General features: G+C 44.8%; 1 protein-coding gene and 1 long non-coding RNA gene across 13 annotated transcripts in view; one reads left to right on the forward strand and one right to left on the reverse strand.

Annotated features, from left to right (window-relative positions):
* The window catches only part of LOC100072198 (protocadherin gamma-C4), a 172,282-nt gene that overhangs the window by 110,426 nt on the left and 36,914 nt on the right, over window positions 1–24,942 (reverse strand). Inside the window, exons 1-2 of one of the 12 annotated variants that reach the window (XM_070234065.1) lie at window positions 16,992–19,700; window positions 12,677–14,233 (exon numbers count right to left, since the gene is read on the reverse strand). The exons of 7 other annotated variants lie outside the window; for them this stretch is intronic. In XM_070234065.1, coding sequence (XP_070090166.1) covers window positions 14,117–14,233; window positions 16,992–19,598 — 2,724 coding nt within the window. In that variant the 5' untranslated portion in view covers window positions 19,599–19,700 and the 3' untranslated portion in view covers window positions 12,677–14,116. Of the gene's footprint in view, window positions 1–100; window positions 5,916–7,737; window positions 10,390–11,258; window positions 14,234–16,991; window positions 19,701–24,942 lie in introns of those variants that run through there. 4 more of the 12 variants (XM_070234047.1, XM_070234062.1, XM_070234056.1 and 1 more) reach the window with 4 other exon arrangements.
* LOC111767781 (uncharacterized) lies at window positions 12,193–14,131 on the forward strand. The gene is made up of 2 exons (XR_002799622.2): window positions 12,193–12,473; window positions 13,782–14,131. It is a non-coding gene; the product is annotated as an uncharacterized lncRNA (long non-coding RNA).

The following is a 24,942-nucleotide window of genomic DNA, read 5'->3' on the forward strand; positions in this document are numbered from 1 at the left end:
TCACCCTATCTTCAAAACACCTGTTTCACAAAACGATAAAGAAATTTACACAAAATATAAATCCTCAACAATATAAAGATAAATGAAAGACTGAACGCACCTGAATACTTTGGGCTTCATCCGTACATTGCTGAAAATCTATGGATGTTAACAAGGGATCCTTTTTCTCACAGCTCTCCTGGCTGAGGAGCGTGTCCGCGTAGTTGGGCTGGGGGAAGATCAGGTGACTCTTCCGCGAGTCCGCGGTGAGGGAGACCTCATGGGAATAGGTCTGCAGGAAAGCGCGCACCCCATCCACACCCACAAAGTGTGAGGCGGGCACTCCCCCCAACCCGCTTCCTGAAGCCTGAAGCAGGCGAGACTTGTGCCAGCGCCGCACTCTGAGCACCAGCAGGACTATGACAAAGGCGAGGAAGATGCAGGAGACTGCTGCCACTGCCACCACCAGGTACAGTGTGAGATCTGAATCATCAGAGTTGGCAGGGGTCCTGATGCTGCCCAGGTCAGCCAGCACATCAGGGATGCTGTCAGCCACGGCCACGGTGAGAGTGACAGTGGCTGAGAGTGGGGGCTGACCGTGGTCCTGGACCACTACCACCAGGCTCTGCTTGAGTGCATCTCTGTCCAGAAGGGCCCGCGCTGTGCGCACCTCTCCCGTGTGCAACCCCACCGTGAAGAGCCCTGGCTCGCTGGCCTTGAGCACGCGGTAGGACAGCCAAGCGTTCTGGCCTGAGTCTCTGTCCACTGCCACCACTTTTGTCACCAGGTAGCCAGGCTCTGCAGAGCGGGGTGCCAGCTCGACACCAGTGGAACCGTCTGTGGGAAGTGAGGGGTACAGGATCTCTGGTGGGTTGTCATTCTGGTCAAGCACGAATATGCTCAGTGACATATTGCTGCTGAGTGGTGGGTCCCCACTGTCATGGGCAGTCACTCTCAATTGCAGGTCACGGAACTGCTCATAGTCAAAGGAATGCAACGCATACAGGACGCCAGTGTCAGAATTGATGGAGACGTAGGAGGAAATGGACACATCCTGGAGAGTGTCTTCTGACAGGGAGTAAGTGACATGGGCATTCTCATCGCTATCGGGGTCGTGCGCAGTCACGGAGAAGATGGAGGCACCTCTGGGGTTGTTCTCAGGGATGAAGACAGAGTAGGAAGAGTGGGGGAAGGCAGGTGGGTTGTCATTGGTGTCTGCCACATTCACCAAGATGTGAGTTTCCGTGGACAAGGGTGGGGTCCCTCCATCTGTGGCTTTCAGCGTGATGTTATACACAGAGAGTTTTTCCCGGTCTAGGTTTTCAGCTGTCACCAATCTATAATAATTGTCTATTGATCTTTCTAATTTAAAAGGCAGATTTTCTGAAATAGTGCAGGTCACCTCACCATTCTTTCCGGAATCTCGGTCTTGAAGGTAGAAAAGAGCAATTACAGTTCCAGGAGGAGTGTCTTCAGGGATTGAGCTGCTTACAGATGTGACAGTTACTTCTGGAGCATTGTCATTCACATCTAAAATTGTGATCAGTACTTTAGCCCTTGTCATACTACCAGGACCGTCCTGAGCCTGAACTTCCATTTCATAGTAGCCGGAGTCTTCATAATCTAGACCTTCTAAAGTTGATAATTCTCCTGTATGGGAATTCAGTTGGAATATCTGTAGAATTTTCTGAGTTATTTTCCGAAAAGAATATGTCACTTCCCCATTCACTCCCTCGTCCAGGTCGGTGGCGTTTACAGCTAGCAGTCTTGTGCCCACCGGCACATTTTCAGGGACAGTTACTTGGTACTGAGGCAAAAAGAAGACTGGTGCATGATCATTAACGTCCACCACTGTCACTCGGATGCGGGCGGTGCCTGATCGGGGAGGGCTGCCGCCGTCAGAGGCTGTGAGGAGGAGGTGGTGAACCGCCTCTTCCTCCCGGTCCAGCACCCGGTCCAGCACTAATTCGGGATATTTAGTTCCATCGTCTCCAGTTTGCACAACCAGGGAGAAGTGGCGATTGGGGTTGAGCTGGTAGCTCTGGAGGGAGTTCGTGCCCACATCCGGATCCCTAGCTTCATTTAACGGAAACCGCACGCCAGGAGCTGTATTCTCCACTATTTTTACATTCATTTCTTCTGTCAAGAATCTAGGAGCGTTGTCATTAACATCCATTATTTCCACCTGTATAGGGTAAAGATTCATTTTATCTTCCATCAGAATGTTCAAGTTCACCAAACACCGCGCGCTCTGAGCGCAGAGCTCCTCCCGGTCTATTCTGCCCGTGGTGACCAAGCTGCCGCTTCGGGGGTTCAGAGCAAAGAGCTGCGTCCTACCTCTGGAGACGATGCGGACTCCACGCCCCGCCAGTTCCTGGGGCTGCAGCCCCAGATCCGTGGCGATATTACCCACAAAAGACCCTTTGTCTGTCTCCTCCAGCACGGAGTAGAGAATATGTCCCGTCCAAGCTTCTTTCCAGGTCCCCAGGAGGATGGAGAGCAGAAAGAATCCTCTGTAGTCCCCGTCCCTCTGCCGAGCCGCCATTGTTGTCCTGCCGATCTTGTTTAGACGCTGGGCTATCTCCCGCTGTGCTTCTGGAGGCCAGCGTGTCCACGTCAAGCCCTCTGTATTCGGAAAAGGAGTCCCAAATCCAGCAGAATAGAGGCCTGAGTTTGATGCAGCTTGGGAGAGAGTTTGGCGTTTCTTTGTGCTGTAAAAGCTCGGTGGTTCTGGCGGATCTTTTGCACAATTTCTTCCCTGGTTGGTGAACAGCGGCGCTCAGAGTCCTTACTAAGTTACTGCACCATACTGAAGCAAAATAACTGATTTTTCAGAAAGTTTTATTTTTCAAAATTCTTCCGTTTATATTTCTTCAATCCATATACCTCTGATATAATTTAAAAACCCATTTTAGAAAACTATGAATTAATGCAACAATGTTCATGGATGGGTGTTTATTAATCCCAGATAATTGTTTTTAAATTCTCTGCTTTGCATCGCAACTTTGAAATGACTCTTGGGCATTGCCTCACATTTTATCGCACATAGAGAAAAATCAGCCGTTGCAGGTTAAAAAGTATGATTTGTTTTAAAAAGATGTGTGTATACATGAGAAAGATGTTATATAGAAATTGTTTACATCAAAGTATAATAAATTTAAATTAATTCAATAATAATGAACACGTACTATGTTCTAGACACCACCATGTAAGACTTAGAGAGTCAAAATTTTCTTTAAAATGTGTAGAGGTAATTCAATAAAGTTTTTGATTGGATGAAACCTTAGAGATGATTTGTCCAATAACTTCATTTTAATGATTTAAAAAATGAGAAGGAATTGCCTTGTCCTTGACCAAATTGCAGTAGAACCAATGCCGGAATACAAATATCCTCACTCCCAGTCTTCTGAGAAGACAAAAGGGAATCATTATTGGCCTTTGTTGATGTTTTACGTGCCAGTAGAGATGAGGTGACAAGCCACACAGCAACAATCAGCTACAGAAGCAACTCATTTTGTACAGAAGGCAGAAATTTGCTGAGATTCTACTGGCTGTGGATTCATAAGAAAATGGATGTTGGCTTGACTGCTTCTTTTCATTATGCAATTAAAATAATCATCCTACCCTATTCCAGAATAATGGAGAAAAGGTGAGTCTCTAGACTGCCTTTGAGCAGGACTGTCCTGAAAGGGTTCTCAGAGGTACTCATTTCTCTGTTGACGTTAATGAAGTAAAACTCAATTGTTGATGGATCTGGGGTTACCCTCAGCCAGCAGAAATAAAACAAAAAGTTCCTTCCACATAGTTGCAGGAGAAAAGAGAGTGACCTATTCGGAAATGAAGACTTGGCAAGAAATAGCCTTGCTTCATAAATTATTTTAAGTCCTGAGGGAGTAGCTAGCAGAAAAGGAACCAGAAGGAACACTGAAAAACAGCTTAGTTGGTTAGAAGTTCCTAACTAATCTATTTCTGCTTTCTGATGGTCTTGCTCCAAAATATAAGGAATACTTTGAACGAAATGCTATTTCAATCTATCAAAATAATTCATAGCCATGTTTGCTTTCACCAAATAGATAAAAGAATTTTTTGTTCAAATGAACCAATACGTGTATCACAGGTTAATTCCATAAACATGAGTTAAATACTATTTGTTTACCAGTAATTTTGAACTTCTTGTTGATGTAAGCAAAATGTATGGTCATTAAAGATCATGAGTACTTGGAGACATTTCAAACAAAATTTTCATGTCTTGGTATTACGGCTCCCAATGTTGTGATCTTTTCCTGTCTGATACTTCAAAATTCATAGAGTCATCTCACATTTGTTTCTCTTTTTTTTTTTTGGTGAGGAAGATTTGCCTTGAGCTAACATCCATTGCCAGTCTTCCTCTATTTATTTTTTTGCTTGAGGAAGATTAGTTCTGAGCTATATCTGTGCCAGTCTTCCTCCATTTTGTATGTGGGATGCTCCACAGCATGGCTGATGAGTGGAGTAGGTCCACACCTGGATCCGAACCCATGAACCTGGGCCATCAAATCAGAAGGTGCAAAACTTTAACCTCTTGGCCAAGGGCCGGCCCTCATGTTTGTTTCTTATTCTACTATTAAAATGTGTGAATTAACTTATTACTTCTGAGTATCTTCTTTGGAGCTAAATAAATAAGATCTAGATAAATGAGATTATAGACATACTCTGAACATAAAGCATACTTTCAGGAGTAAATGGCTGCATTATCTCTAGTAATCAAGTTTTCTAAGTTATTCTACAACACAAAATTAAATATTAAAGAACTCTACTAGGCCACCAAGATATGTTTAAATATAACATAAGAGTACTATAGAAAATTGGAATAATTTTATAGCTTTAAAGGGAGTATGTCATTATTGATTGAGTTATTGGGAAGAATCTTGACCTTCTTTCGTTTACTTGCATAAAAAAAATTCTACGTAAAGTCCAATTGACTTCCCAGGCATTAAGTTATTATCCTCTCACCTTTCTTTATGGAACTTTTTTCTATTGAAGAACATTTGTTTGGAGTTCTGTTTAGGTTTTCCTTCCCAGGCAAAGATGTAGGTATTTAACAATGATTCTCCCTGGGATTTTACTCCTTCCCCTTTGACAACTACCACCTTAACAGACGTTTGATCAGAAATGGGCGGTTTTTCACAGATGATAAAATAGCCTAATAATTTGGTAGATTTTTCCCTAATGCTCCAAAATTCACTATATGCTCAAAATCTCCTATCTTATTAACTTATTAACAATCTTATTAACTGCCTATCTTATTAATGATGATCTGTATGTTATGTAAAGAGCCTCATTTAGTCAGAATTTAGCCAATGTCCATGATTGCCAGGATTGAACACTTGGTCAGCCCACATAAATGAATGACTATTGTGGGAGTAGTATCTGATAGATTTTCTGCCAGTGAAATATTTTATTTGTCTAAATGAAATGGTCACAGGTAACCAGATAAGAGAATAAAATAAACCAGTCTACTATCCATGAGGTTTGCTTATAACAATGGAAGTTCAAGATGTAGTTTAAATCATCCAGAATTGGTGATATAATAAAATAGCACTCAGACTCTCAGAGTGTAGGAAACAAATAATATTTGTATAAGAGGCCATCTGACTCCCAGGACCAATACCAAAGATTCAAGTTCTTTAGAATTGTTATTTACTATTAAATTCTGATTAAAACCATGAAAGAATTATATGAAAATGTCAAAACAAATAAGATTTGAAAATGTGTATGATTAGAATCTCTTAGTCATTTACACTTGGAATCTTAAAAGAAATAATTCTGTAATAATTGCTGAAATGTAAATACCACAATATTGATTTAGAAAAACACGTATTACCCTTAGTAGCTAAAGATGTCGACTCAATATTATCTTAATGAAGACTGACCATTTGAGGTTACAGAGGAGGTTCTCATTCATTTTCAAGATACCTTCTCAATTATTTATTTTACACATGCATACTAAATTTAGATGCAAAAGTAGTCAATCCACTGTCTTATGAGGTCATAGAATCCTCCAGCTCAGGACTGGGAAAGATCTTGGGTATCATGTAGTTCAACAACTCATCAAATTATATTATTCTCTGTATTCCATTAATTCCAGGGCCATCAAGTTACTTTTGAAGAGTGCCAATAATAGAATCTCCTACCTCCTTAGGAATCCATTTTCTGTTGGAACAACTTTGGCAAATCAAAACTTTGCTTTTTTTCAACTAACAAACCATAGTTTCATTCACACCTTTGGGCCAGGATGAATTCGGCTAATCATTCTTCTAAATTACAACCCTCTTTTCATAAATATTTGAATAGAGTTCCTACATCACAGAAACCTTATTTAATCTGGGTTAAATATGCTAAATTTCAAAAATTCTTATTTGAACACTATTAACCTTCATTTTCCCATTCACTAGGCAGTCGTCTATCTTTAGAGACATATCCTGTAGGCACAGACACTAAGGAGCATACTTTAAAATTCATTTTCATTTTTAAATACTATTAGGCAAACATTGCAGAAGACATCGTAGTAGGGATACAGCATCAGGTGCTTATATTTATTTGTTAACAATCCAATAATTATAATAATGGTTATGTCAACAAATATTTCTTCACTATAGTGCTTTATAGTTTGAAAAAACATTTTTTTTTTGAAGATTGGCACCTGAGCTAACATCTGTTGCCAGTCTTCTTTTTCTCCTTCTCCTTCTTCTCCCCAAAGTCCCCTGGTACATAGATGTATATTCTAGCTGTAGCTCCTTCTGGCTGTGCTATGTGGGATGCCACCTCAGTGTGGCCTGATGAGAGGCGCCATGTCTGTGCCCAGGATCCAAACCAGTGAAACCCTGGGCCACCAAAGCGGAGCATGTGAACTTAACTACTTGGCCATTGGGCGGGCCCCTGAAAAAATTTTTATAAAATTATTTTTGTTTTCCAGAATTTGTGTGAGATAGATAAGACAAGTCTGTTTTTTTCTTTTGCTGAGGAAGATTCACCCTGAGCTAACATCCACTGATCATCTTCCTCTTTTTGTATGTGAGCTGGCACCACAGAAGGCCACTGACAGACAAGTGGTGTAGGTCTGTATCAGGGAACCAAACCCAGGCCACTGAAGTGGAGTGCATTGAACTTAACCACTAGACCACCAGGGCCAGCCTTCAATTTAAATTTGAAGACTATAGATATTGTGACTGGTTCGAGACGAATACCAGATAATTCCAGGAATATTATTCAGGTCTTGTAATACCAAATATCATGTCTTCCCTGGTACAGACATCAACAATTACTCTCGTCTTTTATAAAAGTAATTTTTGATTCCTAAGTAAGAAAGGGGGGAAATCTCTCTCGCAGATCTCCACCATTTTAGAAAACACTTGCTAGTAATTAACATTGGGGAAAAAAATAAGATCTTGATATTTTCTAACAGAGGCTGCAATTCAGTTTTTTTCACATTAGAAAAAGAGTTTCAGAAATGTCACATAATAGAAAAAATAAGAAACCTAAGAAATGAGATGTACGCAACCTAAGGGACAAAGAGCTTGCCAAGAGGAGAAAAGTAAAGAAAATCTAGGGCATATGTGATCAAGATTCATTTTGTAAAATTCAAGAAAACTAAGCTTTAATAGAATTCTATTGATATAAAAGAAAAACCTTCTTAAAATTACTATTCACTGAAAAGACTGAGAAAACTAAGCACTGATCAAAGAGAACTTTAAAACCAATAAAAGAATCAAACCTCACCTGAACAAGGGAGTCTCCCTCTTTACAAAAACCTGAATCTTCCTGAGTCAGAAGAGGCTCGCTTTTCTCACAGCTCTCCTGGCTGAGAAGCGTGTCCGCGTAGTTGGGCTGGGGGAAGATCAGGTGACTCTTCCGCGAGTCCGCGGTGAGGGAGACCTCGTGGGAATAGGTCTGCAGGAAAGCGCGCACCCCGTCCACGCCCACGAAGTGCGAGGCGGGCACGCCCACCAACGCGCCTCCTGAAGCCTGGAGCAGGCGTAACGTGTGCCAGCGCCGCAGTCTGAGGGCCAGCAACACAATGACAAAGGCAAGGAAGACGCAGGAGACCACAGCCACTGCCACCACCAAGTACAGCGTGAGGCCTGAGGCATCAGAGTTGTTCTGGACCTCTAGGCTGCCCAGATCAGCCAGGACATCTGGGATGCTGTCAGCCACAGCCACGGTGAGAGTCACAGTGGCTGAGAGGGGGGGCTGGCCATGGTCCTGGACGGCCACCACCAGGCTCTGCTTGAGTGCGTCTCTGTCCAGAAGGGCCCGTGCCGTGCGCACCTCACCCGTGTGCAGCCCCACGGTGAAAAGCCCTGGCTCACTGGCCTTGAGCAGGCGGTAGGACAGCCAGGCGTTCTGGCCTGAGTCTCTGTCCACTGCCACCACTTTCGTCACCAGGTAGCCAGGCTCTGCAGAGCGAGGTGCCAGCTCCACGCCTGTGGAACCGTCAGTGGGGAGTGAGGGGTACAGGATCTCTGGTGGGTTGTCATTCTGGTCAAGCACGAATATGCTCAGTGACACGTTGCTGCTGAGTGGTGGGTCCCCACCGTCATGTGCAATCACTCTCAGTTGCAGATCACGGAACTGTTCATAGTCGAAGGAGTGCAGTGCATACAGGATGCCTGTGTCAGAGTTGATGGAAACATAGGAGGATAGAGGTACACCCTGGATGGTGTCTTCAGGCAGTGAGTAGGTGACCCGTGCATTCTCATCACTGTCGGGGTCGTGTGCAGTCAGAGAGAAGATGGAGGCACCTCTGGGGTTGTTCTCAGGGACATAGACAGAGTAGGAGGAGTGGGGAAAGGCCGGTGGGTTGTCGTTGGTATCTGCCACATCTAGGGAGATGAGCATTTCTGTAGACAGAGGTGGCATTCCTTTGTCTGTGGCTGTCACAGTGATGTTGTACAAGGATACTTGTTCTCGATCTAGTTCTATATTGGTCACTAGTCGATAATAATTGTCTACTGATTTTTCCAATTCAAATGGCAGATTTCCCGAGATGGAACATGTTACCAGGCCATTCAGCCCTGAATCTCGATCATATACTTGAAAAAGAGCGATTACTGTTCCTGGAGGCACACTTTCAGCAACTGATCTGCTTCCAGATGTTACTACCACTTCTGGTACATTATCGTTCACATCCAAGATAGTTACTAAGACTTTTGCTCTGTCTTGTAGACCTGGCCCATCCCGGGCTTCAACATCCAGCTCATAAAAGCTCGAGTCCTCATAGTCTAGATTTGCGGAAGTTGATATTTCTCCAGTCAAAGCATTCAAGCAGAAAATCTTGGAGATCTTTTCTGTTATCCTCACGAAGGAATATGTTATTTCTGCGTAGATTCCTTCATCCTGGTCGGTGGCATTTACCGACAACACTGGCGTACCTACTGGCAGATTTTCAGGAACACTCACACGGTAAATAGGCTGAGTAAACACTGGAGGATTGTCATTCGCATCTAGGACAGTCACCAGAATTCGTGCCATGCTTGAGCGGACAGGGTCACCGCCATCCATGGCAGTAAGGACCAGGTGGTGAATGGCCTCTCTTTCCCGGTCCAGGGCATGTTCCAGCACCAGCTCCGGATATTTGGGCCCATCGGCTTTGCTCAGCACATTCACTGAGAAGTGACTATTCCCGCTGAGCTCGAAGCCCTGAAGAGAGTTCATTCCCACATCTGGGTCATAGACCTCCATTAGTGGAAAACGAGAGGATGGGGCTGCGTTTTCGGAAATTTTCACTTCCAATTCTTCCCTTAAGAATCGGGGTGTATTGTCATTAATGTCCATTATTTCCACTTCTATGGGATAAAGATTCAGTTTATCCTCAAGGAGGATGTTAAAACTCACCAGGCACCGCGCGCTCTGAGAGCAAAGCTCCTCCCGGTCTATCCTGTCAGCGGTGATCAAGCTGCCGCTTCGCGGATTCAGAGCGAAAAGCTGCGTCCTATCTCTGGAGACAATGCGGAGTCCGCGCTCCGCCAGCTCCCGGGGCTCCAGCCCGAGATCCTTGGCAATGTTGCCTACGAAGGAGCCTTTGTTCAGCTCCTCAGGAATGGAGTAACGGATCGGTCCAGCCCCGGCCCCCGACAACGTCTCCAGGAGCATGAAGAGCACGACTAACCCGCGGCGGTGCTGGCGCCTTTGCAGCGCCGCCATTATTCGCTTGTTATGGACTTACCTGGATTGTGAATAGGGGGAACAAGTTCGCATCACTTTGGGGCTTCTCAGAATTAGAAGTCAAGGTCCATAAACAAGCAGAGATAAGATGCGAAGCATTTTAGGTCAGAATTTCTGCGCAGCTGGAGAGCTTTCGTGTCTAGTCTGCTTTGTGCTTGGAGGATCAAACTCGAGTTCTCATTGCTTTCCTTACCCGGGTTAGTGAACAGCGACGCTTAGAGTCCTAACTTAATATTGCACTGTTTTGTGAAACCATCATACGTAGGATCTTATTTCTGCTAAATCTGCATAGATAACACACATAATATTTCTCTCCCCAAGAATGAGAAGCATTTGGAAGAATAAAAGAGGTGTTTTGAATAATTTTATATGTCCCCTGGGATTTACCATTCATTTTTGTGACAATATCTTTTAGGGCCTTGGATAACAGAAATAATATTACACTTTTCTGTGAATCTTGAATTATCACACTTCATCATCATTTATATTTGTCCTATTTTCAACAAGGGCACCAATCACCCATATATTTGGAACCAATCCACTAGTGCCAGTTACAAGTGTCACCATAGTTAGATGTGATTATTTTTATTAACATATAAAGAACTGCCCTAATTTGGTAAGTATTTGTGTATACTTTTAAAAACATGCAAAAGAAGTGAAAATATATAGGCTACAATGAAAACATTTTTATATTTATATTATATGTAATAGTTTAGGATTGACTGCATTGAAAGCAAGTAAATCACTTAATTGTCTAGATTTGCGCTTAATTATATATAGATAATATGTCTCACAATGAGAGTGTGACATACTAATGTATTAAAAACGTTTCAGGGTATATTTCCTTTAGGATTAAAAAATTTCAAGACCATCACAACATGACTTTCTATAAAAGAACAACTGCAACATAGGTAAGCGATCAAAGAATTTTTAACACCCCTCCATTCTATACCCAGAAAAAGTCAATAAAAACCAATAAAATCAGGGCATTTTTGGCCTGTATACTTTTTCCCTCTAAGATAATGAATTGAAACCTATTCATACTCAAGGGAGGAAAGAGTTTTGAAGTAACTCACCTGTTGCAAATTGACTGAATTAGAAGTCATTTGGGGATTGTCATTAATGGTACTTTCAAACCAGGAGGTTTCATTACACAGAAGATCTTGTGCTGGAGCATTTTCAGGCTTTATATTGCGAAATTTAAACTCAGTCTTTGAGGAATGAGAGGCAGCACATAGATTGTAGGAATAGGGCAAAGTCCCTTGGCTAAAGTTGGGGAGAACTTCAGGTTCCGTCTTGGAGCAGACACCAGGCTGAAAGCAGCCCCAGGCGGCGGGGCTGGAGGAGCGTCGCAGGCGCAGGGCAATGGCCAGAATCACCGCGAGCAGGAAGAGCACGGAGATCAAGGCCAAGGCCACCACCAGGTAAAACTGCAGCTCAGCCTGGGGCTCAGAGGGTGCAGGATGGTCGCCGAGGTCCGGCAGTGCCTCTTGTAGGCTGTCTGCGAAGACCAGGAGCAGCGTGGCGGTGGCCGAGAGGGGCGGCTGTCCCCCGTCCCGCACGGCGACCAGCAGGCGCTGGCGGGCCGCGTCCCTGTCGCCCAAAGCACGCGCCGTGCGCACCTCGCCCGTGCGCAGCCCCAGGCTGAAGAGTCCGGGCTCGCTGGCCTGCAGCACGTGGTAGGACAGCCAGGCGTTGTGTCCCGAGTCGGCGTCCACCGCCACCACCTTGGTGACCAGGTAGCCGGGCTGCGCGGCGCGCGGCACCGTGTCGAAGAGCGCCGAGCCGTCGGGCCCCAGCGCCGGGTACAGCACCCTTGGCGCGTTGTCGTTGCGGTCGCCCACCAGCACGCGCAGGCTCGCGTTGGCGCTGAGCGCCGGCGAGCCCTGGTCGCGGGCCTGCAGCGTCAGCTCGAAGGCGCGCAGCTGCTCGTGGTCGAAGGCGCGCTGCGCGAACACCACCCCGCTCTGCGCGCTCACCGACACGTAGGACGACAGCGCCCGCGGCTCTAGGTCGCTGGCCACGATGGAGTAGGAGACGCGGCCGTTGGGTCCCAGGTCGGGATCCGAGGCCCTGACTTGGGCGATGGAGGCGCCGGGAGGGTTGTTCTCAGCCACGTGGACCACGTAAGAGGCCTGTTGGAAAACTGGAGCGTTGTCGTTGACGTCAGCGATGTTCAAGATGACACTTCTGTTGGAGGAGAGGGGCGGCTTGCCCCTGTCGGTGGCTGTGATGGTGACATTGTACTCTGGAGTCTGCTCTCGATCTAGGGCTCCATCTGTCACCAACTTGTATGTATTTTTTGTGTCTTGAACTATTTTAAATGGGAACTTTCCATTTAGTCGGCATTGGATTTCCCCATTAAATCCAGAATCTAGATCACGTGTTTTGATCAGAGCAACAACAGTCCCTGGCTCAGCATCTTCTTGTATATGTTTAGATTCAGAATCCAGGGTTATTTCAGGAGCATTGTCATTTTCATCCAAAATATCTATTTGTACTTTACAATGGGCAGTGTGACGTCCACCGTCCTTTGCTTCCACCCCAATTGTGTAGCTCTCGCTCTCCTCAAAGTCCAGTCGTTTGCCAGTGGTGAGTTCACCAGTCTTACTGTCCAGCTTGAACAGTTGTCTCACTGCCTTACCGATGTTGATGAAAGCATAGGTGATCTCAGCATTGACGCCCTCATCAGAGTCAGTGGCGATCACTCTTAGCACAGAGGAGCCCACTGGCAGGTTCTCTGGCACACTGACCCTGTACATATCCTGGGTGAACACTGGGGGGTTATCATTTGCATCTGCCACAATTACCCTGATCTGGGTAGTACAGCTTCTGGCCGGCTGGCCCCCATCCACAGCGGTGAGGACCAGGTCGTGGCAGGACTGCTCTTCCCTGTCCAGGAGAGCCTTCACTACCAGTTCTGGGTACCTACTGCCATCTGGGTTCTCCTTCTGGATCAAAGAGAAGTGTGGGTCAGGGCTGAGGTAGTACTGCTGCAGGGAATTGACACCTACATCTGAATCTTGCGCGGATTCCAGGGCAAACGTGGCTCCAGTTGGGGCCAGTTCACTGATTTCCAGCTCGGTGATATTTTGGCTAAAGGTCGGTGGGTTGTCGTTTACATCCTGAATCTCCACATTTATATGAAAAAAGTTCAAAGGCTTTTCAGAGACCATTTCCAATTCCAGAACACACGTCGACTTCTTGCCACAAATCTGTTCTCGGTCTATACGATCGCTCACAAGTAAGTCCCCATTCTCCGTGCTCATTGTAAAGAATTTCTTCTCTGCACTAACCGGCAAGTTCCAAGCAGGCAAATCTCGCACACCAAGCCCCAGATCCTTGGCGAGGTTCCCCACCAGCGAGCCCCTAGCCAGCTCCTCGAGTATAGTGTAGCGGATTTGCTCCGACAGCGCCCGGCTGAACAAAGACAGGAGAAGGAGAAATGGCATTCGCCTCCACCCAGCCGGGCCTTTCAGTCCCAAGCGGTTTCCCATCCCCCCGTCTGCGCCTTTGCCCTTATGATTCCGAAGAGGTGCGATCGCTAAATGATCCTAAGAATTCTCTGAGCAGGAGCGACTCCTTGATTTGTCTTGCAGGCAGATTCTCCGATAGACATCTCCGCGGCAGGGAGCCGGAGAGAGAGTGCACAGTTCTCCGGATTCCGTGGTCCGCTGGGAATTCCTTTGCGTCGGGAGGAGCCGATGCTTCGCTCAGTACTAGCCAACAGCGGCACCCCGCGCCTCGGCTGCAGAACTGCAGTAGCCGGTACTAAATAGCTTTAAACACACAGGTGGCTAGAAGACAACTCTACTGTGTCCTGATAGACTCATTCTTCTCATTTTACAAGGATTTTAACATTTTAAATACTATATCTTCGCTCTGGCTTTCATTTCTTTGAACTTGAACTTTATTCATCCAAATAAAGTGATTTTTACTCATCAAAGAGCAGAAGTACCTCACTGAAGATCTTTATTGACATCGTTGTCCTTTTAGTTTCCATTTTCATAAAATGGTCATAATGACATCTTTCCTGCATATCTTCGTAGAACTGAGGACCAAATAAAATAATACGTAGAAAATGATACAAATGAATGACAGTGTTCGTCGTGGCAGAAAGTGTGATATGAAAATTCTTCAAATATCAGCTTGATATATATTGTTATTCCACTCTATTTCCTTTTCTTCAAACTTATAAAAGTTATAAATCTCATAGCTTTTAGTTTTACCATCTGTTTCACTTTCTTCTCTTATTTTTATTATCTTCTCCCCAAAATAATTGATAGGTAGCAAGGAGATTGGTTGTCCTCATAAAATAAAGGTATGGTAAGAAGCAAGACACTCTTCTCCTTAGTTTCCAAATGTCTACTTTTGATTAAATGACTATGATTAGAAAATCATTCCACTAGTTTTATTTTACACACTACATTACCATTGTCTTTAATTGTACTGTTTTTTTCTCAAGTAGCTTAACAGTGGTGAGTTATTTGGATTTGGGGGGGTGCAGTATGAGTCCTTATAATTATATATTCCAAAGAAAGCAATCTCTGTATCCACTTTTCCTTGGTCTCCAAGTTATTTTCTGATCATCTCAACTCTGTCACTGACACTCTTCCCCTGTCAATAAGCATGTCAATTTCCATGTTTCTGATAGATGTCTTACAGTTTTAATCTATTTCCAAACTAGAAATCTCCATAAAGAAATTGTTTTTTAACCTACATAATACATTGCCATGCTAAAACTTGGCAGGTGTGTAGCAATGCTGAACTCATAGTGCAATAGAATTAGAGCATCTTAAACTGCTCATTGTATCCAGATTCTAGACAGAAACTCAGTGGCATCTCTACTTTATGCAAATGTTAAAAACACTACTGACTCAAGTCTTTGCTCCAAAACAGGACTGAGCAAGTGCTTTTCCACCACTGTGTGAACAGTTCAGTCAGTACAGGAAATTTATCTTTTCAGAGCACATATGGAACAAAAGATTCAAATATTTAAAAGCATATACAGTAGCATATAGTATATACTGTCAGAGTGTGTAGACCAAGCACTTTATCTTGTAAAGTTCAAACTTCTATAGAAGTTTATAGAAGTTTAAAAGATATTTTTCCATTGTATGAAAAACTAACTCTGGATGCATACCCAAATCTATAACCTTTTCTTTAAAAAAAAAAAAGGAAAAATGAGTTTTCATGTAGGAGTGAATGATGTCAGTATCTATATACAGATTCTCTTGTTACTCTTTGGATGCATTCACTATTCAGTGAGTTTGCACATTTTACACTGAAATCAGAATTGTCCATATGTAAATATAATTGGATCCCCTTTAAATAAATGTTTAAAAAATTAAAATCAAGGTTCTAGGTTTTCAAATGTATGAATAAGCCTTTCATGTGGTTGAACAATGTAGCCTACTATCTCATTAATAATACTTTATTGCCATTTCCCCGACTTATTCATACTTTGCAGCTGATGTGCAAGTTGTTGAAAGTACAAAATTTGAAAAATTGGAAAATCTTTTAAAAAGAAGCATCTCAAAATTATCTTCATTTAAACCAGATGCGAAAGATGAATAGGGTAGTTCTTCCATTACACAACACATACTCATGAAATTTGAGACCCATAGACCAGAACTTCATTAAGAAAAATTTAAGATGAGCACATCCCTGAGAAATGAATTTTTAAATTTCAAGTCATTTTTAAGTGGAGTTGATTTTCAAATTACAAATCTTAGACTCTTGTAATAAAGCAGAATTGTACCTACACCTGCAAAAATGCAAGCATTCAGGTAGATATTGATTCTGAAAAGTGAAGGGGCTACCTGTAACAAGAAGATGCCAGGTGTATGGCATATTTGTATTTAATGAATGTAGCAGTATTTTATTCTTTGGAGATTTTTAACTGCATCACAGAATAAACCACAATTCTAAGGCTCCTCACTGATTCTTCTCTCAACAAATACACACGTCCAATAATGACATGGTTCAATCCAAACTTTCCAGATTTCAGAATGTCACAGATATCATCACTATAAGTTTAATTGACTTTTCTGATAGTTATCATGTAGAAGTTTTTCGTATTCTTCCACTGATTTATGCAAATACAATAAATTATTTCCTTATGCAAACAGTAGGTATACTAAAATATCAATGCTGCACAATATTCTCTCCAAAACATATTCAGTATTAGTGTTTAGGCAAATATTCAAAAGAGAACATTACATCTAACAATTTGGACTAATCAAACAACTCTCCTATTAACATAGCAACATTTCGAGCATAAGAAAGTCTTTGGGTAAGGTGATTATGTTTAACCACTTTTTTTTCCCTTCTTCTTCTCCCCAAAGCCCCCCAGTACATAGTTGTATGTTCCAGTTGTAGGTCATCTGGTTGTGGCATGTGGGATGCCACCTCAGCATGGCCTGATGAGCGGTGCCATGTCAGCACCCAAGACCCAAACCGGTGAAACCCTGGGCCGCCAAAGCGGAGCACATGAACTTAACCACTCGGCCACGGGACTGGCCCCTAACCATTTTCTTTTAAAGTAGTTGTTTCACTTAAGTCTATGGATATCAGCTAGATTTTCTAAAATATCCACGTGTTAAAAAAGAAGACATTAAACCCAAAATATAATTTGAAAGCAGACGGAGAAACCATCAATTATCATATTAAAGCAAGTTAATCTCTAAATGAAGCAAACAATGATTCACTATTTATATAATTAACAGATTTTGAATGTGGCAGAAAAATGATTGAGGAAACAAAGGAAGAAAATGCTTCAAGCATCCTTATTGAAAAAGAAAACTCACCTGAACAATGCCTAGTTCTTCTTCATTTGCATTTATCTTCTCAGGTATCAGAAGAGGCTCACTTTTCTCACAACTCTCTTCGCTAATGAGCATGTCCGCGTAGTTGGGCTGGGGGAAGATCAGGTGACTCTTCCGCGAGTCCGCAGTGAGGGAGACCTCGTGGGAATAGGTCTGCAGGAAAGCGCGCACCCCGTCCACGCCCAAAAAGTGCGAGGCGGGCACGCCCACCAACCCGCCTCCTGAAGCCTGGAGCAAGCGGGACCTGTGCCAGCGCCGCAGTCTGAGCGCCAGCAGCACGATGACAAAGGCGAGGAAGACGCAGGAGACAGCAGCCACCGCCACCACCAAGTACAGGGTGAGGCTGGAGTTGTCAGGATTGGCTGAGGGCTCCAGGCTTCCCAGGTCCGCGAGGACATCTGGGATGTTGTCAGCAATGGCGACAGTAAGCGTGACGGTGGCTGAGAGAGGGGGCTGGCCATGGTCCTGGACTGCTACCACCAGGCTCTGCTTGAGTGCATCTCTGTCCAGAAGGGCCCGCGCTGTGCGTACCTCACCGGTGTGCAGCCCCACCGTGAAGAGCCCTGGCTCACTGGCCTTGAGCAGGCGGTAGGACAGCCAGGCATTCTGGCCTGAGTCTCTGTCCACTGCTACCACCTTGGTCACTAGGTAGCCAGGCTCTGCAGAGCGAGGTGCCAGCTCCACGCCTGTGGAACCATCAGTGGGGAGCGAGGGGTACAGGATCTCCGGCACGTTGTCATTCTGGTCTAGCACAAATATGCTCAGTGACACATTGCTGCTAAGTGGAGGGTCTCCGCTGTCACTGGCAATCACCCACAGCTGGAGGTCTCCAACCTGCTCATAGTCGAAAGAGCCCAGTGCATAGAGGACACCAGTGTCAGAGTTGATGGAAACATAGGAGGACAAAGGCATTTCCTGAAATGTGTCCTTGGCCAGAGAGTAGGTGACCTGGGCATTGCTGCCACTGTCGGGATCATGGGCAGTTACAGAGAAGATGGAGATGCCTCTGGGGTTGTTTTCTGGGATGTAGGTGGAGTAGCGGGTTTGAGGGAAGATAGGAGGGTTGTCATTGATGTCTGCCACTTTCAGGGAGATGTGGTTTTCTGTAGACAGTGGTGGGTTTCCACGGTCAATGACAGTTACTGTGATGTTATAATCTGAGATCCCTTCTCTGTCCAGGGCTCTCGTTGTCAATAAATGATAGTAATTACCAACTGACTTTTCCAATTTAAAGGGTAAGTTCCTGGGAATAGAACATGCAATCTCTCCATTCTCTCCGGAATCGCCATCATGTACACTAAACAGCGCAATTACGGTTCCAGGAAGACAGTCTTCAGGGACGGAACTGGTGAGAGAAGTGAGGATCACTTCCGGGACATTGTCATTCACGTCCTGTACTGTGACCAGCACCTTAGCGCTGGCAAGAAGAGCACCTCCATCCTGAGCTACCACTTCCATGACATAGAATCTGAATTCTTCATAATCCAGTGATTGCACAGTTGAGATTTCACCCAGGTTGGAATCAAGTTGGAAAGTCTCTGAAATTTTGTCTTCTTCATTGCGAAAAGAGTAGGTCAGTTTCCCGTTTATTCCCTCATCTGGATCCGTGGCGGTTAGTGTGAGCAGCCGAGTGCCCACAGGTATGTTCTCTGGAACACTCACTCTGTACTCCGATTGCGTGAACAGGGGCGCGTTATCGTTTGCGTCAAGGACCATGATGCGGATGTGTGTAGTACCAGAGAGTATGGGGTCTCCGCCGTCTAAAGCTGTGAGGAGGAGGTCGTGAACAGCAACTTTCTCGCGGTCTAAGGGCCGTTCCAGTACCAGCTCCGGGTATTTTTGTCCATCGGTTCCGTTTTTCTCATCCAGAGAGAAGTGCATATTGGAGCTGAGCTGGTAACTCTGGAGGGAATTCACACCCACATCCGCATCTCGAGCGAAGGGAAGCACTAACCGAGTTCCCCTAGCCGCATTTTCATTAACTTTTACTTTTACTTCCTCATCCCGGAAACGCGGGAAGTTATCATTAATATCGATTATTTCTACTTGCACTTCATAAATTTTCATTTTATTCTCAACCAAGATGTTAAAACTCACCAGGCACCGCGCGCTCTGAGCGCAGAGCTCCTCCCGGTCTATCCTGTCCGCGGTGACCAAGCTGCCGCTTCCGGGGTTTAGAGCGAAAAGCTTTGTCCTTCCTCTGGAGACGATGCGGACTCCGTGCTCCGCCAACTGCCGGGGCTCCAGCCCCAGATCCTTGGCGATGTTGCCCACGAAAGAGCCTTTGTCCAGCTCCTCTGGCACTGAATAGCGGATCTGCCCGGCCCCAGCTCCCCACAGTGTCCCCAGGAGCACGAAGAGCGGGAGCAGCTCTCTGCAGACCCAACCCCTCAGTGGTTCCGCCATTGCCTTCTCTCCGACCAGTATTCTCTTAGTTCTGGTTCCAGCCTGCTGTTTCCTTATTTCTTTAAAGCGAAGGGGCACACATTTCCTGGTTGAAATGGAAGAGGGGCGCGGATGGGCTAATTTTCTCAGCAGCTTGTCTGATCTGTGTGTGTTTAGCGCGGGAGGAGCAGAGTCCGGTCGCATCAGCAGCAGCTTCTTTCCCACTTTGGTGAACAGCGACGCTCAGAGTCCTAACCAGTTACTACACCAATTCTGTTTTTATTCCTAAATGTTTAATTATATTTTATTTCTAATAATTTTTCTGTATCCTTAATGTATTACCGTGCGACATTGTTTATATTTAATTAAGATTTAATTCTGAAATAGCAAAGGGCTTCCACAAACCCCTGAGATCAATATATTAGATTCCTTTTTACTTCTTTAGAAAAGTTTTATTCAGTGTGCCATTGAGCCTATGTCCTTTATTTGCCTCTTAGCTATATTGAGTCCTTTAATTTAGAACATTGGAGTTCTTACTTTTCTAGGTTTTGAGATTTCATCTTTTTAATAGGATATTTATGAAAACATGCTTATTTGTACATAAGAATGCCAAGGAAACAAACAGCTCTCAATACATCTTTTCAATAAGGCCTAGTGATTCATGCAAATTATATTAGCTGTCACATGCATAAAAGACAAGGGGGCCATTTTGTTACTTGTGAGGTCTTTGAGAAAGTTTCCAGATTTTCACACTAAGAATATGGCGGCTAAATTATATCAGACAGAGTTGAAGTGGGGTTAACTATGTATTATTTATATTCTCCTATTACCATATCTAAGTTGGAGTTAAACGTTTTACAGTGACAGATTCTTGGGGTAAAATAAGTATAGTGACTGTGCAGGGAAGGGCTTAGGTTCATCACTCATGCAGAAAACACATCCAGATACTTGTCAGCAAGCAGGCAGAGAGTGCTTTCGACATTGAGACAGATATTTACTGTCATCCCCTTTATATGGAAGCAGAGAAAGAAAAACCTTATGACTGAAAAAAAAGGACATTTCAGATAGTCCATTAAATGAGGGAAACAATTTTTACTTAATGACACCTTCATAGAAAAATGAAAAAAATGAAGACTTGCTAGATCAATAACTAGGAAATTCAAAAAATAAAATTTTAAGTAAACGATGTGAATATAGGTTGCAAAATTTTTCTCCATGTACAGTTTCGCACAAGAGCAATTTGTTACTATGTATCATGAGAGAAAGACTTCACACACTTATTAAACGCATTCTTAAGAGCAGACACCGCAGATCTCAAACTTTGCCTATCTTTTTTTTTTTTTTTTTTGATGAGGAAGATTTGCCCTGAGCTAACATCTGTGCTAATCTTCCTCTACTTTGTATGTGGGTCACTTCCACAGCATGGCTGGCAAGTGGTGTAGGCCCAAGCCCAGGATCCGGGCTCGTGAACCTGGGCCACCAAAGTGCAGCGCACTGAGGCCAGCCCCTTGCCATCTTTTAAAAATAGATCTGGGATCCCAAGAGACTTAACTTGTACAGACATCTAGAGTGCTGGTGTTCAAGTGAATCCTACCCATGCTCTGCTGTTGACAAGCCACGACATTGAGTAAAATTCTTCCTTTCTTTGGTTCCTCATTTCCCCAAATTGATAATAGAAGAGCTCTCTTTACTCCGAAGTACTATAATTCTAAGAGGAAGTAAACTAAAATTTGAGTAATAAAGACCCTGAAGGTGAAAGGAATAGCTTAAGGTCCCAACAGTAATAAACTTTCACAGGGAAGGAATGTAAAGATGAGGAAGGAAGAGAAGTATCTTATGTAAGAAAGGCTTGTAATTATGAACAAATAAATCTCACACATCAGATAGGAAATCTACATAAAAAATTCAGTTAGATAAGATTAAGGTAATTACAGCAGAAAACTTCCTAGTTCAAACCACAAGACAATAAAAAAGAAACGGGGACTCCTACCCCAGTCAGATGATTTCTTAAGAAACATTAAAACCCAAAGTGAAAATAAGTGAATTAAATTAAAGCTCACCTTTAAAATAGTATCTGAAGCAAGTGGGACCGCAGCATCTCCATGATTTGTACTTGGTACCCCAAGGGCATCTTCGCAGAGGAGATCCCGAGGGGGAGCCATTTCCGGGGTCACATGGAGAAAATTAAACTCTGTCTTAGCTGACTGTGAGGCAACACACAGATTGTAGGAGTAGGGCAGTGTTCCCTCACTGTAATTGGAGAGAACCCCAGGTCCAGACTTGGAACTGAGACCAGGCTGAAAGCAGCCCCAGGCGTCGGGGCTGGAGGAGCGTCGCAGGCGCAGGGCAATGGCCAGAATCACCGCGAGCAGGAAGAGCACGGAGATCAAGGCCAAGGCCACCACCAGGTAAAACTGCAGCTCAGCCTGGGGCTCAGAGGGTGCAGGATGGTCGCCGAGGTCCGGCAGTGCCTCTTGTAGGCTGTCTGCGAAGACCAGGAGCAGCGTGGCGGTGGCCGAGAGGGGCGGCTGTCCCCCGTCCCGCACGACGACCAGCAGGCGCTGGCGGGCCGCGTCCCTGTCGCCCAAAGCACGCGCCGTGCGCACCTCGCCCGTGCGCAGCCCCAGGCTGAAGAGTCCGGGCTCGCTGGCCTGCAGCACGTGGTAGGACAGCCAGGCGTTGTGTCCCGAGTCGGCGTCCACCGCCACCACCTTGGTGACCAGGTAGCCGGGCTGCGCGGCGCGCGGCACCGTGTCGAAGAGCGCCGAGCCGTCGGGCCCCAGCGCCGGGTACAGCACCCTTGGCGCGTTGTCGTTGCGGTCGCCCACCAGCACGCGCAGGCTCGCGTTGGCGCTGAGCGCGGGCGAGCCCTGGTCGCGGGCCTGCAGCGTCAGCTCGAAGGCGCGCAGCTGCTCGTGGTCGAAGGCGCGCTGCGCGAACACCACCCCGCTCTGCGCGCTCACCGACACGTAGGACGACAGCGCCCGCGGCTCCAGGTCGCTGGCCACGATGGAGTAGGAGACGCGGCCGTTGGGTCCCAGGTCGGGATCTGAGGCGCTGACTTGGGCGATGGAGGCGCCGGGCGGGTTGTTCTCGGCCACGTGGACCACGTAGGAGGCCTGGTGGAAAACTGGAGCATTGTCGTTGACATCTGCGATGTGCAGAGTGATGCTTACACTAGAGGAGAGGGGCGGCTTACCTCTGTCAGTGGCCATTATAGTGACGTTGTATTCTGGGATCTCCTCCCGGTCCAGGGCCCCCTCTGTCACTAGCTTGTAATAGTTCTTCGAGTAAGATTTCAGTAAAAACTCAGCCTTTCCTAAGATGCGGCAGTAAACTTCTCCATTTTCTCCAGAGTCTCTGTCTCTTGTTTTTATCAAGGCGATCACTGTTCCTGGTGGTGAATCCTCTGGTAACGGAGTAAACACTGAAGTCACAATCACTTCAGGTGCACAATCGTTCTCATCGAGAATTTCGACTTGGATACTGCAGTGGGCTGCTAGATCTCCAGGATCTTTTGCTTCTATACTGAGAGTGTAACTACTAGCAATTTCGAAATCAAAATCATTCTTTGTCGTGATTTTGCCTGTTCTTTTATCTAAGTTAAAAAGTTGTTTCACTTGTTCGTCCACATTATGAAAGGAGTAGGTGATCTCTGCATTGATGCCCTCATCCTGGTCAGTGGCTGTCACTCGAAGCACCGAGAAGCCTGGGGGCACGCCCTCCTGCAGGCTGACCCTGTACATGTCCTGGCTGAACACCGGGGGATTATCGTTGGCATCGGTGACTTGGATTTGGATCTCGGTGCTGCCGCTTTGGGGTGGGTCCCCACCGTCCACAGCTGTTAGGACCAGTTGATGGAAATTCTGCTCTTCTCTGTCCAGAGAATGTTTCAGAATCAACTCAGGATATTTATATCCATCTGGAGTCTGTTTCTCTGTGAGATCAAAGTGCTCATTGTCATTAAGGTAGTAACTTTGTAGTGAATTAGGACCAGCATCCGAATCCAGGGCTGGGTCTAATGGAAACGTTTTACCTGGCTTAGTGGATTCTCCAATTTTTAAATCAATCTTCCTCTGTTTGAATATCGGGGTGTTGTCATTTATATCCTGCACTATTACTGCTATATGGAAAATATTTAGTGGGTTTTCAGCGACAGTATCGAAATCCAGAATACACAGAGGCTTCTTCCCGCAAATCTGCTCTCGGTCTATTCTGTCACTCACAAGTAAGTCCCCGCTCTCAGGGTTTACAGTGAAATATTCCTTCTCCGCGCTAACCCGCAGCTTCCGGGCTGGCAAGTCCCGGACATTGAGCCCCAGATCCTTAGCGAGGTTTCCTACCACCGAGTTCTTGGCCAGTTCCTCAGGAATTGAATAGCGAATTTGGTCTGGGAGAACCCCGCGGAACAAAGACAGTAGGAAGGGCAACAATACCTGCCGCCACCGCGCCGGGCCGCTCCTCTCTACGCTCAGCCTCATCCTCTGCCTCCCTCCACTGATGCTCTGTTCCTGGGCCGGGAGGAGGAATAAGTTCTCCGTGTATGGCTAAGTCCGGGGTAGGGTCCCTTTTCTTGCTTTTGTTTTCTGTATCCGAATCTGTACTGGCCTCCTCTGTGTGGTCGGTTTGAGCAGGAAGTTACTCCAAGAGGCTCCCAAATGCGTCGCTGATCTCTTTCTTCTTTTGACCTACAGCGACGCCCAGAGGTTTTCCCGTGAAACTGCACCAACGGCTTGTAAATGTTTTGTAAAGAACTATTTTTTATCTTTTCTTTTTTGCGTTTGTAAAGGGTATTTATTTGTTTTTAAATAGGTATACATTCATTCAGTTCCAAAATCAAAAGGTAGATACGGCATATTCTATAGAGTCTTCCTCTCTGCTTTCAACAACATATTTCTCCCAGGAGAAGTGAGTGTTACATTTTTTGTGTATCATTCTGGAGATATGTTTTGTATGGTGCAACAGGTTTTTATAAATGTTCTCCCCCTTTTTAGACACAGATGGAAGTATACAATATGCCATGTTCTGCATCTTGCTTGTTTTACTTATTATATTTAGAAAATCATTTCATATCAGTACATAAAGAGGTTTCCCATTTATTTCTCATAGCCATGTAGTAGTCCATCATATGGTTATATAATAACTTATTTAACCAGAAATAATACTTTCTAAAAGAAACCCAGTGCTCAAACAAAAATATATTTTCCATGTAATATTAGCTTATAAATTATCTACTGCTCTCCTACGCATTTAAAATATGTATCACTCTGATCCTGGAATGTATTCCAAATGCCAGCATCCAAATATATTTGACAGTTTCAGGCCAACTGATATTTTCAAATTATATTTTAATGCTTCAGTATTTTAAATAATCTCTCTTCAGATATGATTTTTCTCTCAGTATTCATTTGTTATTTCCTCTTTGCTCTCTCCGTGCCCACTAAGTGTGTCAGATCACATTCTTGTTTACTCTGTGTATTGCACCACAGTTTCCCACAATGACAAAAACATTTAAAAACGAAAACTCTCCTTCTTAAGTTGAATTGAG

The sequence above is a fragment of the Equus caballus genome, chromosome 14 (assembly GCF_041296265.1).
Source record: "Equus caballus isolate H_3958 breed thoroughbred chromosome 14, TB-T2T, whole genome shotgun sequence".
NCBI lineage: Eukaryota > Metazoa > Chordata > Mammalia > Perissodactyla > Equidae > Equus > Equus caballus.